This window comes from Sminthopsis crassicaudata, chromosome 3, assembly GCF_048593235.1.
Source record: "Sminthopsis crassicaudata isolate SCR6 chromosome 3, ASM4859323v1, whole genome shotgun sequence".
In the NCBI taxonomy this organism is placed as follows: domain Eukaryota; kingdom Metazoa; phylum Chordata; class Mammalia; order Dasyuromorphia; family Dasyuridae; genus Sminthopsis; species Sminthopsis crassicaudata.
Window position 1 is genome coordinate 512470937 of NC_133619.1, and position 17875 is coordinate 512488811.

General features: G+C 36.7%; 1 protein-coding gene across 1 annotated transcript in view; it reads right to left on the minus strand.

The window, feature by feature from the left end:
- Positions 1-17875, minus strand: part of XRRA1 (X-ray radiation resistance associated 1) — a 143241-nt gene that overhangs the window by 22292 nt on the left and 103074 nt on the right. The window contains 5 exon segments of the mRNA XM_074304072.1: positions 2845-2885; positions 4411-4621; positions 4623-4647; positions 6422-6550; positions 14907-15040. Coding sequence (XP_074160173.1) covers positions 2845-2885; positions 4411-4621; positions 4623-4647; positions 6422-6550; positions 14907-15040 — 540 coding nt within the window.

A 17875-nucleotide genomic window follows, 5' to 3' on the forward strand; every position in this document is an offset into this window, starting at 1 on the left:
GAGAGTAATTATAATTGCATCACCTACCTTACAGGGTGATTCTGAGGAAAGAACTTTGTTAACTATAATCACTATACAATGTGAGTTATTATAAGATACAAAGACTAATAGCAATTTATACTTATTAGTATTTCATAGTTATTATTATTGCTAGCATTTATTTACATAGCACTTTAAAAGTTTGTACCCACTTCATCTCATTTAATCTTCACAACAATCCTGGAAAGTATTATTATCATCCCCATTTTTTAAATGAAGAAACAAGGTCTAAGAGATTTGCCCATGATCACATAACTAAGTATCTAAGGTAGAATTTAAACTTAGCTTCCTTTATCTACTGTACCACATTCTTTCCAAATAGTTCTGTCAGATGGTTTCAGCAGGGATTATTATCTCCATTTTATATAGTAGAAAAACCCTGTGAGGAGAAATGATTTTTGCCTCAGGTCATAAGAGGGAATTGGGCAAAGCCACAGCTGGAACCTAGGCCTTCAAGACTCTAAATCCACAGCTCTGTCCATTGCATTGCATTGTACTACCTCTTAATACAATCCTGCCTAAATTTCCCTTTCTTTAAATCCAATGCCTTACAATAACAATAATATTTAATATTACCTAACAGGCAGCCAGGGGTGTCACAGTGCATAGAATGCTGGGCCTGGAGTCAGCAAGACTCCTCTTCCCAAGTTCAAATCTGGTCCAAGATATTTATTAGCTATGTGAGCTTGGGAAAGCCATTTCACCCTGTTTGCCTCAGTTTCCTTATCTGTCAAATGAGCTGGAGAAGGAAATGGCAAGCCACCCAGTATCTTTTTTTGGACCCCTAAACAGGGTCACAAAAAGTTGAACATGACTGAAAACGACTGACCACCATCCACAACAAATATTGCTGAGAATTTATATGGTGCTTTAAAGTTTGCAAAGTGTAAAGATTATCTCATTTTACTCTCCAGACGACCTTGGGAGGTAGGTACTCATTATCCCTTTACAAAAGAGGAGACCAAGACTGAATGATCTGCCTAGGCCATGCAGTTAAAATGTAGCTTTAGCTAAAAGGTCTCTTTGAATACAGTCATCCCCATTTGAACTCAGATCTTCCTGTCTCAGGTCCAGTGCTTTATCCCCTGTGCTACCATGCTGCTCCTCTCGAGGGCTTTTTGGTTAACTGCTACCAGCATCTTTTTCTGAATATACATTGGGAAAACAAAACAGGACAGAACAAAAATACCTACAAATAATCAAAAGTTTTCTAAACTTCTCTCTAACTGTTTAGTATTCCTATGCTGCACCATTAATTCATATCATTGCCATTATCATTAGAGACAATATGACATAGTGAGTAATGGTAGCATCCTGCAATGGGGAAAACAGCTTGGTTCATTCCTGCCTCTATTAGGAATGAACTTTGTTGTGGTTCAGATGTGTCTGACTCTTCATGATCTCATTTGGTTTTTTTCTTGGCAAAGATACTGCGATGAATTGTCACAGAGAAGGAAACTGAGACAAACAGGGTGAAGTGACATACCCAGAGTCACAGAGCTTGTAAGTGTTTGAAGTCAAATTTGAATTCAGGGAGATGAGTCTTCCTCATTCCAGGCCCAGCACCCTATCCACTATGGCACCACCTAGCTGCTCTTAAGTACTAGCTATGTGACCATAAACAAGTTATTTAGCCTCTCAGTGTCCTAGGTAAGGTAACCCTAAGTATAAATATCAGTGCAGGGACATTACCCAAAATGATCCACAGGTCTGAACCCACCCTCCACTTCATCCCTGCAATGAAATTATTATTATTATCATTATTCCATGTCTAATTTATTGAGATACGAAACGTCCAGTGAGGCTACTTCTTCCAAGTCTCTAATTTTGAGTTTCTTGATTTATAAAATGGAAACAATAAAAGTACCTCCCTTACTGTGAGAATCAAATCTCCCCCCCCCCACTCTCTCTCTCTCTCTCTCTCTCTCTCTCTCTCTCTCTGTGTATGTATGTGGGTATACACACATATAGATTGCATATTATGTATACACAGATATACCCATATAAATTGCTTTGCAAACATTAAAGAATGTAATATATTAGTTATCCACAATAGTTCTGTAGTCTATAGGCTTGAGGAATTGTCTAGGACCATGAAAAATTAAGTGACTTGTAAAGGGCTGAAACAAACATGTGGACCAAGGACCCTAATTTCACTGAAGAAGTCCCCCAGTGACCAGGAAATAGGGTTATTTTTATTAGACAAACAGGGAACTAACTTTGTTAAGGGCTAAACTAGTAACCTTTTCTAGCTGAAATGGGACAGATATTAGAAAAAGATTCTTCCCCGTCCCCAGCCCCATGTTGGGCGCCAAATGTGAAGACCAAGTTAGCACCCTGGATACCTTAGAATCAGCCGGAGTCAGGATAAACAAAAGTCCTTGGTCTTTATTCTTGGTCTTTAAGGGTAGAAGGGAATTGGATGGATGCAGGATTTCCACAACTTTCCTTCTCTTTCTCTTCCATTCAAAGTGCCCCTGGCTAGTCTTACTCCACCCTAGTCCCTTCTACAATTCTCTGTATACACCAAACAATTGAGCCAGCACAGAATAGTGGGAAGGGCCATTTTCCAAGCATGTTCTTATATTGTTCAATAAGTAATTGGCCAAGTTGTCCAAGTGCATATACTCAGAGTTTCAGCCCTTAGTTGACTTTCTTAGGGTCACATAGGAAATATGGGTGTGAAGCAAAGTTTATACCAAAGTGCTTCTGAATCCAAAGTTGGCTGTCTAGTGATTCCACTTCACATCTACTATTTTTTACCAAACTAAGTTAAAAGGTTCAGGATTAAATAAGTGGTCTTACCTGGTTGGATGAATATCCAGGGAAAGATGGAAATATCACCTCTGTAACCGGATAAGAAACAAAGTCTAAGTTGATTAATGATAATGAAAAAAGGAGACATTCATGTGAAGAAGCAGAGTAGTATAATATTTTTAATGGCATATACTCGGGACTTGGATTCAGAAGTCCTCAGTTTGAGTTTTATCTCTGACATTTACTAGCTGTATGATATTGGGCAAGTTACTTTCTCTGAACCTCATCTGTACAATGGAGATAATAATTAAATTAAGACTTTTTTGAGAAATTCAACAAAGATATATTTTTTAATTTAAAATTTTTAAATAAGTGATTACCACATGGGAACACATTTTTAGAGTGCTTTGTAAACTGCAAAATGCTGGAGGAATGGGGCCTAGTATTATCTGTGTTGGACTTTAAGTTGACAAAATCCTTTCTCAAGTCATTCTCTTATGCTTTTCCTCCTTTTGAGAAGGAGACAGGGGAGGGCAGGGCAAGAGTCATTATCCTCATTTGAAAAGTGATTTGTCTCAGGTCACACAGTGATGGGTCAGACTAAAAGCAAGATCTTATAATTCCAAGGTCCAGATTGATTCTTTTTATTACACTGATACCTGAATTTTTGGATAGATCTGTGATTTCATCACTATAGACACCCCTTCTAATAATGCAGATCACAGCTTCTCCAAGCTTTTTCATCCCAGCTCTGATGGGAATCTTTCTGTGAATCTCATGATATCACATGAGTGCCAATGTATGTGGGCTCTGTTTGGCATTGAAAACTCCTCAAAACCTTGCCCCCTACTACCTTTCCAGTCTTCTTATATGTTATTCCCCAACATATATTCTTCAATCCAATGACACTAGCCTCCTGGCTGCTCTACAAATAAGAAACTTATCTTTCAGCTCTAGGCATTTGCTCTATCTACCTTCCATACCTGGAATGCTCTCCTCCACTCTGACTAATGACCTCCTTGGCTTCAAGTCCCAACTAACAACCTTACCTTCTTCTGGAATCCTTACCTAATCCCCTCTTAATTGTAGTGAATTCCCTCTTTTACTTAAATCCTCTATTTGTGGTTGCTTTGTATAGTTGTTTACATGTTGTCTTCTCAATTAGATTTCAAGCTTCCTAGTGCTTAGTTCATCAACTAGCACAAAAGTCCTTAATAAATGTTTGATTGACTGATTGGATCATCCATCAGCTTCCTTTCCCTTTTATGTAATGAGTGCCCACCTCCTTTCCCAGTATACATCTCTTTGATGGTACCTCTTGTGTTGCTTTGTGTGTGACTTATTGTCAGAAATGGCTGCAGCCAATTTACACCCCACCACGAATCTCTCCCAGGCCCTTTGGGTGACCCACATCTTGAGTATTTGGATATAGCGCTGTTCCACTGTGGCAATCCATTTGGATTGGCAATCCATTTGTGGCAATCCCTTTGTTGAAATCCACCTGGATATTGGCAAGATGGACTTTTGTTTCAGGTTTAAGTTCAGCATTGTTGAAAGCTCTGCTTGAATAAAACTAGAGGTGGAATAAAATCTCTGAGAATATAATGTACCCACCTGTCCGGTCTACATCCCTTTTCATCGATAATATGGCATAATCTGGTTGTCCTTTTCCCGACTTGCTTTCCAAGAAGGCCCCATTCATACCTTGTGATAGTTTTTGTTTGGGGTTAGTTTCTTTCTGGGAACCATTTTTCCCCTTGGTTGATTCATCACAGTACTTGGGCAACTGAACTTGCTGCAGGTATGGAATCCGGAAAATCTTGTTTTTGTTCCATGCTTAATTTCTTTAGTCTTGAGACGAGAGGGGAAAAAAGGAAACATAATAATAATAGAAATAGTGTGGTTCATGGGCAAAAAATGTTTGTGGCAGCCCTTTTTGTGGTGGCTAGAAAATGGAAATTCAATGGATGCCCATCAATTGGTGAATGAGGGAATAAGTTGTGCTATATGAATGTTATGGAATATTATTGTTCTGTAAGAAATGATCAGCAGGATGATTTCAGAAAGGCCTGGAGAGACTCACATGAACTGTTGCTGAGTGAAATGAGCAGGACCAGGGGATCATTATTCTTTTCATTTCACTTCAACTTCAGAATAATTCAACTTCAATTCACTTCAACAATACTACTATATGATGATCAATTCTGATGGACGTGGCTCTCTTCAACAATGAGATGAACCAAATTAGTTCCAATTGTTCAATAATGAAGAGAACCAGCTATAACCAGCGAAAGAACTATGGGAAATGGGTGTGGACCACAACATAGCATTTCCACTCCTGTTTTTGTCCACCTGCATTTTTGTTTTCCTTCTCGGGTTATTTTTAACCTTATTTCTAAGTCCAATTTTTCTTGTGCAGCAAAATAACTGCATGGATATGCATACATGTATTATGTTTAACATATACTTCAACATATTTGACATGTATTGGTCTACCTGCCATCTGGGGGAGGGGCTGGGGAGAAGGAGGGGAAAAGTTGGAACAGAAGGTTTTACAAGGGTCAATACTGAAAAATTATCCATGCATATATCTTCTAAATAAAAAGCTATAACTAATAAATGAATGAATGAATGAATGAATAAATAAATAAATAAATAAATGAAGATATTCTAAGGGATGGCATTCTGGAAGCACGAGGTAAAATACAAAGGGGAAATTTAGCTGACTAAAAAATTGAAGATATCGATAAAATCTATTAAAAAAAAAAAAGAAATAGTATGGTACACTAGAAAAAATTAACCACCCAGAATATCTGGGTACAAAATGTAGCTCTGATACGTATTATCTGTCCCAACAACTTATTTAACTGTCCTGATCTGCAGTGTCCTCATTTGTAAGAAGGGAATAATACTTCAATAGCTGCTTTACAGAATGCAGGGCTGTTGTGAGGAGGGAACTTAAAAACACTCTACAAATATGCATCATTATTATGGAATATTAAGCCTTTTCAGGAATACATAAGGAGCACAGGACTTGGGATCCCAGTTCTGCTTCTTACTGTTACTTTTTAACAAAACATTTTATATCTGTAGGTCTTGGTTTCTTTAGTCATGAAATTAAGACCATTTCTTGCCTTCTTCTGGACTTGAGATTTTTATTCTTGTTGCTTGAGATTTAATGTTTTTTGCTGTTATTATACCCTGCTGGCTCATAAGTGTGTCATGTAGTAGGAAAAGGTCATAATTGGAGTCAGAAGACTGAGATTCAAATCTTGGCTCTGCTCCACAATTCTACTTACTTGTAGTAATACAGCTTATTTGAGTCTCAGTTTCCCCATTTATAAGATGAGGTGTTTAGAGGAGACTATATCTCTATATTATGTCCTAACTCTAACTTAGCTATGTGAGCTTGGGCGACACACTTTGTCTTTTCAGGGTCTCTATACGATGAATATTTGGGACTAGATTTGGAATGTTAAGATTCTTCCAGTTCTAAGTTCAAACAAAATTCCAACAGAGTGATCTCAGACTTAAACTGTGGCTAAGACCTTCCCTTGGTGAAAGCCAAGGAAGACAGAAAGAGGGGAAGCTGTTTCAGCAGCTGACTTATGGCAGTCAGCATTACCTTCTGAGTCCAGCCAGGCTGGCAAAGCAGCTGGGGTGAGAAAGTTTGTTGTCATCTAAGATTAGTGTCTCCAGAGCTTGGAACCTTAACATATAACGCTTGGTGGTCAGGCGGATGACAGAAAGGTTCCTGTGAAGGAAAAGATTAGGAAGGATCATTGATTCAAGCAGGAAATGCATGAGGGGGGGGTGATGTTCATGGACCTTTGAACCAGCCCTGCTGAGGTGTCAGATTTGGATCTTTGTCCTGACATTGCGTGACCTTGGACAAATCTGTTCCCTTTTCTGGCCTCAGTTTCCTTACCTGTAAAATGATAGGGTTGGACTGAATAATCTGCAAGGACCTCTCAGCCCTAATTCCTATAATTTTATGAATGAGTTCAGAAATTTGACACCAATTCTGTGATAATTTGATTACATCATCATCTATAAGATACTAAAAAAAGATCCAAAGGAAATGTGTCAGATGATTCTTCTAAGGAGGAATAATGCAAAAACATGAACAAGAACAACAAAGGAGAACTATATCATGGATGGGATATGGATGTGCTGGTACATAGTATCCATATACTGAGATCCCATGTGATGCTACACAATTCAATGCACTCTCAGGCCTGTTGAGGGCAAGTGAATATCACATCACCATCTCTTCAATTATATTGGGCTTCTGTATCCCACTAGCCATTTTTGTTATAGCTATTCCTATTCAAAGGTGACTCTAAATGGAAGGGAACAGAGATACAGAATAAGTGTTGAGTTGTTCTGCTGTCATTATCTTCACCATCATTATCTTAGCTACCCATACCAAAGTCAATACCCAATCTTGAATCCCATTCCACCAAAACTCAATCCCTATGAAGCCAAATTTATCTGCTTATGTTAGGTTCACTAGCTTACTATATATGTGTGTGTGTGTGTGTGTGTGTGTGTGTGTGTGTGTGTGTGTGTGTGTGTGCTTTGCATCTATTTACATAGACATTGGAGGTCACAAATTTCATTGCTGTTTTTCTTCCTAGGTATTTTCTATGAATTAATGACTCCTTTCTTCTCTTTCTTTTTGATACTTGCTATTCTCTGCTGTAGAAGACTTGATTAAACTTTTGTGGGCAGTTTTTTTTTCCTTTTCCTCTTCTTTTTTAATTATAAATTTCTCATTACATTTGAAAGGCTCCCATTAAATATAATTTTGCTACCTTTTGTTAGGTAAACATCACAACTGGCCAAGAGTTCATCAATTTCCAGAAATCTATACCCCATTCACAGATACTCTCTTTCCAACCAGCTGTTCACATCCCCACTATGGCTTTCTTTTGTGGAAGTAGTGAAGAAGCCGCCCATGCCCCTAGGGTCTTTCATTTCTTGCTGAAGACTTCATAATCCTTGTAAATGATTCTTAACTTCCTTTCACTTAAATCATGGCAGCAAATGGTGTTTATCAGGTTTGATAAGTCTTAGGAAGCTTAGATACATGCCCTAGAAAACAGCTGATCTTTTTTGTTGAATATGTCAGGTTCTCAAATATCTGGCTCAGGTCACTTCAACAGCCACTCTTCTTTTTCTGCCCATTATTATCTAGATGTACCTGTAATTCTATTTCATTGGTTGGAGCACATAAAGACACTTCCATATTTGCAAGAAGACTCTCATAATTTTTTTTAAAAATTTAATTTAATTTTCAATTAATAAGCATGCTTTTATTCTTCCTCTTGCCCACCCATTGGGAAAAAAAGGGTAAAAAAAGCCTTGAAACATAATGCAGGCAATATATAGGCAAACCACATAGATTTATGCACTGAGCAGGTTAAAATAATGTATATCTCAATCTGAATCTTGAGGTCAATAGCTCTCTGCTAATAAGTAGACATCATGCTTTCTTCTCCATTTTCTGTAATCATGGTGGATCATTGCATTGAAGAGAAATTTTAAGTCTTTTTAAAAGTTGTCTTTACAATTCTGTTCTGGTTTTTCTGGTCTTCTCACTTTATTCTGCACAGGTCTATACAAATCTTCCTTAGTTTCTCTTAAACTATTTCTTTGAGCCAAAGAAATAAATATGGTACACTGCCATTCAGACACCATAATTTGTTCAGTCAATTTCAAATCAATGAGCACTCCTTTAATTTTTGGTTCTTTACCATTACCAAAAGAGCTGCTTATAATAATTTTTGTACATATAGGTCCTTTTTCCCTTTTTTTTTTTTGGATGTCTTTGGGGTAGAATAGGCCTAGTAGTATTATCATAGGCTCAAATAATATGTATAACTTTTTAAGGCATTGATTGTTTCATAGTGCTTCCCAGAGAAGTTAGAACCATTCACAGCTTCACCAACAGTGTATTAAAATGCCTACCTCCCCCCACATAGATCTTCCAACATTTGTCATTTTTGTCATCTTTACCAATCTGATGATTAGCTTTAATATGCATTTCTCTATTAAGTGATTTGAAACATTTTTATATGTCTGCTGATAATTTGAATATCTTTGAGCACAAAGTTATACCCTTTGACCATTTATCAAATGGTGAATGTCTTTCATTTTATCATTTAGAATCAATTCCTCATAAATCTTGGAAATTAGAGCTCTATTAGATAAAATTTCTATGAAGAACCCTCCTTTACTATTTCCCTTTTAATTTTAACTTCTTTAGTTTTGTTATCAAATTTTTGTTATCAAAATTGGCTGTATTATCTTCTTAATCCTGTTACTCCTCTGTATGACTCTTTCCTTACCCAAAGAGCTTTTTGTTTCTATAATTTGTTAATGATATAATATTTTATATCTAAATCATAAATTGATTTGGAACTAATTTTGGTATATATTGTGAGGTGTTGGTCTAAACCTGACTTCTGCCTATTTTCTAATTTTCTCAGAAATTTTTGCTGACCTGTGAGTCGTTACTCTAATGTCTAGTTTTGAGTTTTATCAAATACCAGACTATTATATTTGCTTCTCTGTTGTGAACCAAATCTGTTCCACTGATTTACCTTTCTTTAAAAAAATACCTAATCATTTTGCTGATTATTGCCTGTAGTAAAGTTTGAGATCTAATATTGCTAAACTACTTTCCTTACTCCTTTTTTGTTTCATTATTTCTTTCAAAATTCTTGACCTTTTGTGCTTCCAGATGAATTTCATTGTTGTTTTTCTAATGATCCTCTGGTAGTTTAATTGATATGGAATTCAATAAATTAATATAGATAGCATTGCCATTTTTTATTTTATTGGCCTGATCTATCCATATCCAAATTGTTGCCAAGATCTATCAATTTTTTCTTTGGAATCTCTTTAGAATATATCCTTCTTTTCTCCTCTGACATTACCATCACTCTGGTGTTGGTGCTTCAAGCTAACATTATTGCAAAAGCCTGCTTGAGGAAGGTGGGGACAAGGTGTATGTCTGCCTGCCTCAAGTCTCTTTCCTTTCCAGGACATCCTCCATTTAGCTGACAAAATCATTTTTTTTACTAAAACACAGGCCTAATCAAGTCATCTCTTCATTTGCTAAGCTCCAATGGCTCCGTATCATTTCTAGGATGAAATACAAAATTCTCTATTTGACATTCAAAGTCCTTCATAACTTAGCCCCCAATTCCCTCCCAACTTCAGTCTTTAACACTTTAACTCTGTACCTCCACCTCACAACACACTCTTTTGAGCTAGTGACAGTGGAATCTTTGCTATCCATTGAATAATCATCATTTCTCCTTCCAGGCATTTTTCCTGGCTGTCATTCATGTCTAGAACACTCTCCCTCTTCATCTCTGCTTCTCTGGCTTCCTTAGAATCTCAGATAAAATCCCTTGTTTCTATAGCAAACCTTTCCCAATCCCTCTCCCCTTTCTTATATTCATTTTTTAAACTTTAAGTTTTAATTTTGATATTTTTATTTCCCCCAAGTTATATGTAAAATGATTTTTTCATTTGTTTTTAAAACTTTCAGATTTTCTTCTTCTCCATCCTCATGCCACTTTAAGAAGGCACACATAAAGTTATGCAAAACATTTCATAAAACACAAAAAAATGTTGTAAAAAACCTCAAAAAAGTTTTTTAAAAAAAGTATGCTTCAATCTGTGTTTAGTCATAATTAGTTCTTTCTCTGGGTATGGATAGCATTTTTCATCATAAGTCCTACAGAGTAGTTGTGGATCATTGTACTGCTGAGAATAGCACAGTAATTTACAGCTGACCATCACACAATATTGCTATTACTTTGTACAAAGTATATTTCATTTGCTTGAGTTCATGGAGGACTTTTTAGGTTTTTCTGAGTACATCCTACTTATCATTTCCCATATAATAATAATATTCTATCATAATCATATACCACAATTTGTTCAGCCATTCCAATTGATGGGCATACCCTAAATTTTTTGTCCTGATCAGAGAGCTGCTATAAATATTTTTGTATATATAGGTCCCTTTTCTTTAAAAAAATTTCTTTTGATATCCACTCACATGAAAGAGTGTTCCAAATCACTACTGATCAGAGAAATGCAAATTAAGACCACTCTGAGATACCACTACACACCTGTCAGATTGGCTAAGATGACAGGAACAAATAATGATGAATGTTGGAGGGGATGTGGGGAAACTGGGACACTAATACATTGCTGGTGGAGTTGCGAAAGAATCCAGCCATTCTGGAGAGCAATCTGGAATTATGCCCAAAAAGTTATCAAACTGTGCATACCCTTTGACCCAGCAGCGCTACTACTGGGATTATATCCCAAAGAAATACTAAAGAGCGGAAAGAGACATATATGTGCCAAAATGTTTGTGGCAGCTCTTTTTGTTGTAGCTAGAAACTGGAAGATGAATGAATGTCCATCAGTTGGAGAATGGTTGGGTAAATTGTGGTATATGAAGGTTATGGAATATTATTGCTCTGTAAGAAATGACCAGCAGGAGGAATACAGAGAGGCCTGGAGAGACTTAAATCAACTGATGCTGAGTGAAATGAGCAGAACCAGAAGATCACTGTACACTTCAACAACAATACTGTATGAGGATGTATTCTGATGGAAGTGGAAATCTTCAACATAAAGAAGAGCCAACTCACTTCCAGTTGATCAATGATGGACAGAGGTAGCTACACCCAGAGAAGAAACACTGGGAAGTGAATGTAAATTGTTAGCACTAATATCTGTCTGCCCAGGTTGCATGTACCTTCAGATTCTAATGTTTATTGTGCAACAAGAAAATGATATTCACACACATGTATTGTGCCTAGACTATATTGTAACACATGTAAAATGTATGGGATTGCCTGTCATCGGGGGGAGGGAATAGAGGGAGGGGGGGATAATTTGGAAAAATGAATACAAGGGATAATATTATAAAATATATATATATAATAAAAAATTATAAAAAAAATTTCTTTTGGGATTCATGCTTAATAGTGGTATTGTTAGGTCAAAAGATATGCATTATTTTTTAGCTCTTTGGGTCTTGTTCATATCTTTTGATCATTTACCAACTGGGGAATGGCTCATTTTTTAAAAAATAAATTTAACTCAGTTTCCTATGTATTTAAGAAATGAGTTCTTTATTAGAGAAATTTGCTTGAAGATTATCTTTCCAATTACTATTGTTAACTGTATTTCCCTATGCATTCTATTCTCTCTTTTCAACCTCACCCTCCTCAAAAGTGTTTTGCTACAGACCACTATTTCCCTCATTATATCCTCTCTTCTATCATCCTCCTCCCTTCCCATATGAACTTTCTGTCCTACTTTCCTCCAGGTAAAATATATTTCTATATCCATACTAATTCTATGTGTTCTTTCCTCTCTGAGCCAATTCTGATAAGAGTAGGTTCCCTGATTTCCCCTCTCCTTCCCTTTATCCCCTACACTATAAAATCTTTTCCGTGCCTCTTTTGTGGCAAATAATTTGTCATTCCATCTCTTTCTTTCCCATTCTCCCAATACAATCTTTTCTTGTCCCTTGATTTTTAAAATATTTTTTCATAATATCCAACACACACCTGTGCCCTCTTTCTACATGTACTGTTTCAAACTGCCATAATAATGAGAAAGTTCTGAGTTACAAGTATCATCCTCCCATGTAGAAATGTAAACAGATAAACCTTTTTAAGTTCCTTATGATATCCTTTTTCTGATTACCTCCTTATGGTTTTTCCTGAGTCCTGTATTTGAAAATCAAATTTTCTACTCACCTCTGATCTTTTTTTCATGGTTTAAAAATCCTCTATTTCAATGAAACCTTTTCCCCTGAAGGATTATTCTCAAAATTTTCTGGGAGATTTTTGGTTGTAATTCTAGTTCCACTCTTCTTTGGAATATCATATTCCAAGCCCTCCTATCCTTTAATGTAGAAGCTGCTAAATCTTATGTCATCCTGATTGTGTTTCCATTATCCTTGAATTGTTTTTCCTGAATGCTTGCAGTATTTTCTCCTTGATTTGTGAGGCTTAGAACTTGGCTATAATATTCCTGGGAATTTTTATTTTTTTATATCTTTTAGGAGATAATTGAAGGATTCTTTCCATTTCTATTTTACCCTCTGGTTCTAGAATACCAATATGGTTTTCATTCATGATTTCTTGAAATATGATATTCAAACTTTTTTTTTTGATCATGGCTTATATGTGACAATATGTTTAAATTATTTCTTCCAGATCCATTTTTAAGCCACTTGTTTTTCCATTGAGGTAGTTTACTTTGTTTTCTATTTATTTCATTTTTTTGGTTTTTGTTTCTTGATTTCTCATAAAGTTATTAGGTTCCGTTTATTCAATTCTAATTTTCAAGGAATTATTTTTCTCAGTGAGTTTTTGTACCTTCTTTCCCATTTGGTTAGTTTTGTTTTTAAGGAATTCTTCTCCTCCTTAGTTTTTTATATTTCCTTTTTTACCACTCTCAATTCTTTTCCCATTTTTCCTCTTGATTTTCAAAATCCCTTTTGAGCTCTTTCACGGCATGAGAACATTATTTTTCTTGGAGGCTTTGAATATAGAAGCTTTGGCTTTGTTATTTTCTTCTGAGTGTGTGTTTTGATCTTCCTTGTCCTGTAGTAACTTTCTATGGTCAGTATTTTTTTCTGCTGTCTGTTCATTTTCCCTGCCTATTACTTGGCTTTTAACTCTTTGTAGGACTCCATTTCCAGAGTAGAAGTACTGTACCAAGCTGTTTTCAGAGCTCCTCCTAGGGAACCTGACCATAAGCACTTTTTTTCTGCCCTGGAAATGTGAGGAAGGTCCCTGCTGCACTTGGCTGTAAGTTCTAACGTGTTAAAACAACAGAGTCTAAATACCACCACCAATGCCTACTCCTGGCTTCCTGATTTCCCAAGATTCCTCCACTGTATTGATAGACCTTTCCTGCTGATCTTCCAAATTGTCTTTGATGTCTCTAGGTTAAGAAGTCTGGAATCCACCAGTATTGCTGCTGATTCAAAGGCCTCAGACCTGTTCCTGCTTTGCTGGCACTGGGACTGGGCCTGCATACCCTGCACTGGGACTGGGTGCTAGGCTCCCAGCTGGTGCCACATGCGTTTCCTGATGACTTTCTAAATTGTTTTTGACTGGAAAATGGTCCACTCTGTCTCCTTTTTGTGTTCTGATGCTCTAAAGTTTGTTTAGAGTTATTATTTAAAAGAATTTGGAGTGGTTTAGGGGAGAGCTAGGTGAGATCCTGCCTTTGCCTTGCCATCTTGGCTCTGCTTCCTGACTTCTCAATTCTAGTGACTTCTCTTCATTATTTCCTACTTAACCTGCACAGAGATTGTTTGTGTATATTTGTTTTCTCTCATTAGACTGTGAACTCTTTTAGGTCAGAGAATAGCCTTTCCCCTTTATATCCCCAGTGCTTAGCACAGTGTTGGTCTGGCACATAGTAGGTACTTAATAAGTGCTTGCTAACTGGTAAATTTTTCTACTGAAGCTTAATTTAATAGAAGCAAGCAAGACCCAATGACATGAGACACAAAGACATAGTAACCCAAGCACATGAGATTAAATTCAGTGATTTAATGAACTCCACTCATCTCATTTCACCTTGCTGCTGCTTCCAGATAATTTCCTCTATTCCCCTGGACTCTAAGCTCTCAAATATAGTCATCTGTATACATGTTTTATCTTTTTATTAAACCACAATCTTCATGAAAGCAGGGATCATCTCTTATCTAAACATTGTGCTTCCCCAGTGCCTAACATAACATACAGTTGACTATTTTGGGTTTTTTGTTTTTTTTTTTCAATGAATAGGTTGGAAGATAAGTTGAAAAGTAAATTAGGTGACACTTGTATCTGGACATGGACCATACTGAAGGTGGGCCGGAAGGCATATTGAAAGGACGTAAAGCCTTACATTGTGGGGCTGGGGAAGCATGGTAAGGCTAGATCAGATGTCATACTTAAGGAGACTTTTACAAGTCTGTGAGGGTCAATTTGAAAAGCACATTGAAAGGAGATCCTTGGGTTCTATGAAGGGTTTTGTTGAAGCTAGGTCAGAAATACACTTACGGCTCTGTGACAGCCATGTTGGGAGGAAGTGAAGTAAGTCCATTGCCTGTTAGGAGCAATGTCTTAAGGCGAGGCAGAATTCCCAATTCACGGATGGCCTCTTGAGACAAGTTATTGAATGAAAGATCCAGGTGCTAAGTTTCAAAAAGACAGGGGAAAAAAGCATCCAAATGTTATAATATATTGTATGGTATAATGAAACTTGCCTATGGGAAGAAATCCTGCTATATCTTACAATTGTATATTTTCCTTCCTTCCCATCCTTTAAGGCTCAACTCAGGTGCTATTTCTCTAGCAAATCTTTCACAGGCCCCCTGATAGAAGAGGTCTCCCCTTTTTTGAATCTTGAATCTCAAAGAAACCTAGCCCAGTAGCCACAATAACCCTTTCAAGCCCACTAATTGGGGTCTGACTGTCCAAACTGATGGCTATCTCAGTTGGTCACTACATCTAAGTCTGATTTCCCAATATGATTTTCTTCAACTGCTGAGACTTCTCATAATCAAACTCTGTCATTACTCCTGGAAAGGTTCCCTATGACTCCATTTACCATCCCTGTGATTTTCCCAACTAAAATATGACTCCCTGGCCACCACTCCCCCATACTTGTTGTATCACATGTAGTCTTTTTCAGCTTTCTTCACTGATTGATCTTCCAGATCATGTCCCTGGACTATGAGTATATGCCAAGGCTCCGTCTTACTCCCCCCTTACTCTTCTCCTCTGCACTCTTTCTCTTGATGATCTCATTAACTGCCATGGATTTAATAATCATTTTCCTACTAATGACTCTTAGATCTATGGAGCTAATCTCAGATTTTAATAGTTGAGCTTTCACTTTACCACAAATTGCCTCTTGAACATTTCAGAAGGGATGTCCTAAAAATACCTCAAACTTAACATGTCCAAAACTAAATGTATTCTCTTTATCAAAAAATTCAACCCTCTTCTGAACTTCTATATTTTGTTAATGGAGCCACTATTTTTCCACTTTCATCCAGGTTTGTAACCTTGGTATGATTAATTCCTCATTCTCCACACCATATATTTATTCAATTGCCAACTATTGCTTTCTAGCTTCATATCCCTTACCTCCAAGCCCTTCCCTTTACTCACATGGTACCCAAATTTTCCAATTGGTTTTTCTTTCTCAAGTCTCTCCCTACTTCAGTTTACCCTTTAAAAAGTGAGTTTCCTTAAATCCAAATTGGAATCCATCACATCCATATTAAATAAACTCTAGAGGCTTTCTCTATAGCCTGTAGATTCAAATACAAACTGTGTTTAGTTTTTAAAGTCATATACAACCTTACCCTATACTGTCTTTCCAGTATCATTTATGACATGATTTCTTCTCTTCTCATATTCTGTAATTTGGCTAAACTGGTCTTCTGTACCTGACATACAACATTCCATTTGCCTTCTCTCTGCTTTTGGTCATCCCCCCATCCTGGAATGTACTCCCTGCTTCATTTCCACATCCACAAGTCCTTCCCTTCTTTAAAAATGAAGCTCAAAAATGACCTTTAGCATGAAGGCTTTTTTGGTCCTCCCCACAGCTGTTTATACTCTCCCTCCCAAATTACCTTGTATTCAATTATTTTATTTTTCATTTATTTGTAGATATTTTCTTTAAATTTATTCTGATATATTTATCTATTTCCTCCTCTCTTTTAGTTAAAATGTAAACTTGTGAGTAGGTTCAATATATCTGTGTCAAATACTCCCAGTACCATTCCTGGAACACAATAGGAATTTAATAAATACTTGTTGAATGATTGATCTCCAAGGCTTAGCAATGCTTGGCAGGTAGTATTTAATGAAATGCTTTTTCACTTATTCATTCATTCATTCTTTTATACTACTTTTCATTGCACAACTTACATGATAATTTATATGGAATTATCTGTGCCCATCTCTTTTCTTTTGACTAGACTGAACAATTTCCTTAGGCCAGGTATCTGGTATCTGATTTTAGAATCCACACACAGTTTGTTGCCCATACTCAGCAAAACCACTGTAAAACACTGGCCAAGCTTTTAAAAATGACTACATGGCCATGAACTTTGCCCTCCCTATTCCCACTTCTGCATTTTTGCTCACAAAATCCCTATGGCCTGGGATGTCCTCCTCACTACCCATCCTTATGCCTACCCTTCTTTTAAAAAATTATTATTACAGCTTTTTCTTTACCAGATATATGCATGGTTAATTTTCCAGCATTGACAATTGCAAAACCTTTTGTTCCAATTTTTCCTCTCCTTTCCCCCACCTCCTCCCCCAGATGGCAGATTGACCAATACATGTTATATATGTTAAAGTATATGTTAAATACAATATATGTATATATGTCCATACAGTAAAGAATCTATCCCTACCCTTCTATACCAGCTATCCTATCTCTGCCCCTAGAAATAATACCTATCCTTCAAGACCCAGCTTTGACAAGAACATCTTCTTCATTCCTCACTGCTTTCTAAATCCCTAGCCAACTTAAGGGCTATCACCATCTAAAAACCTCCTCTTAACCTCCATTCTAGTTATGGACTTTCCTTCCATGGCTCTCAGAAGTTTGCTTCTACCTTTCTAATGCCAATGCCATTTCATACTATGTGAGACAGTATAGAATAGTGGATAGAAACTTGAACATAGAGTAGGGTTCTTGAGCTTAATGCTGGTATTATAAGCTATGTTATTTCAAAACAGGTTATTCCATCTCTTTGGGCCTCGATTTCCCCACTTTGAAATAAAAATATTCTTCTCACAAGATCATTAGAAAGAAAGTGCTTTGTCAATCTTGTAGTGCCATGAAAACAGAAAATATTCTTATAGTCCTGATGATCAAGATGTGTATTTGCATCTTATTTCCCTTCTAAACTGTAAGGTCCACAACACACTGGGTCTAGCCTGTGTCTTTTCTAAATTCTATATCTCTCCTAGGATGGAACATAGGGCTCTGAAAACAGTTT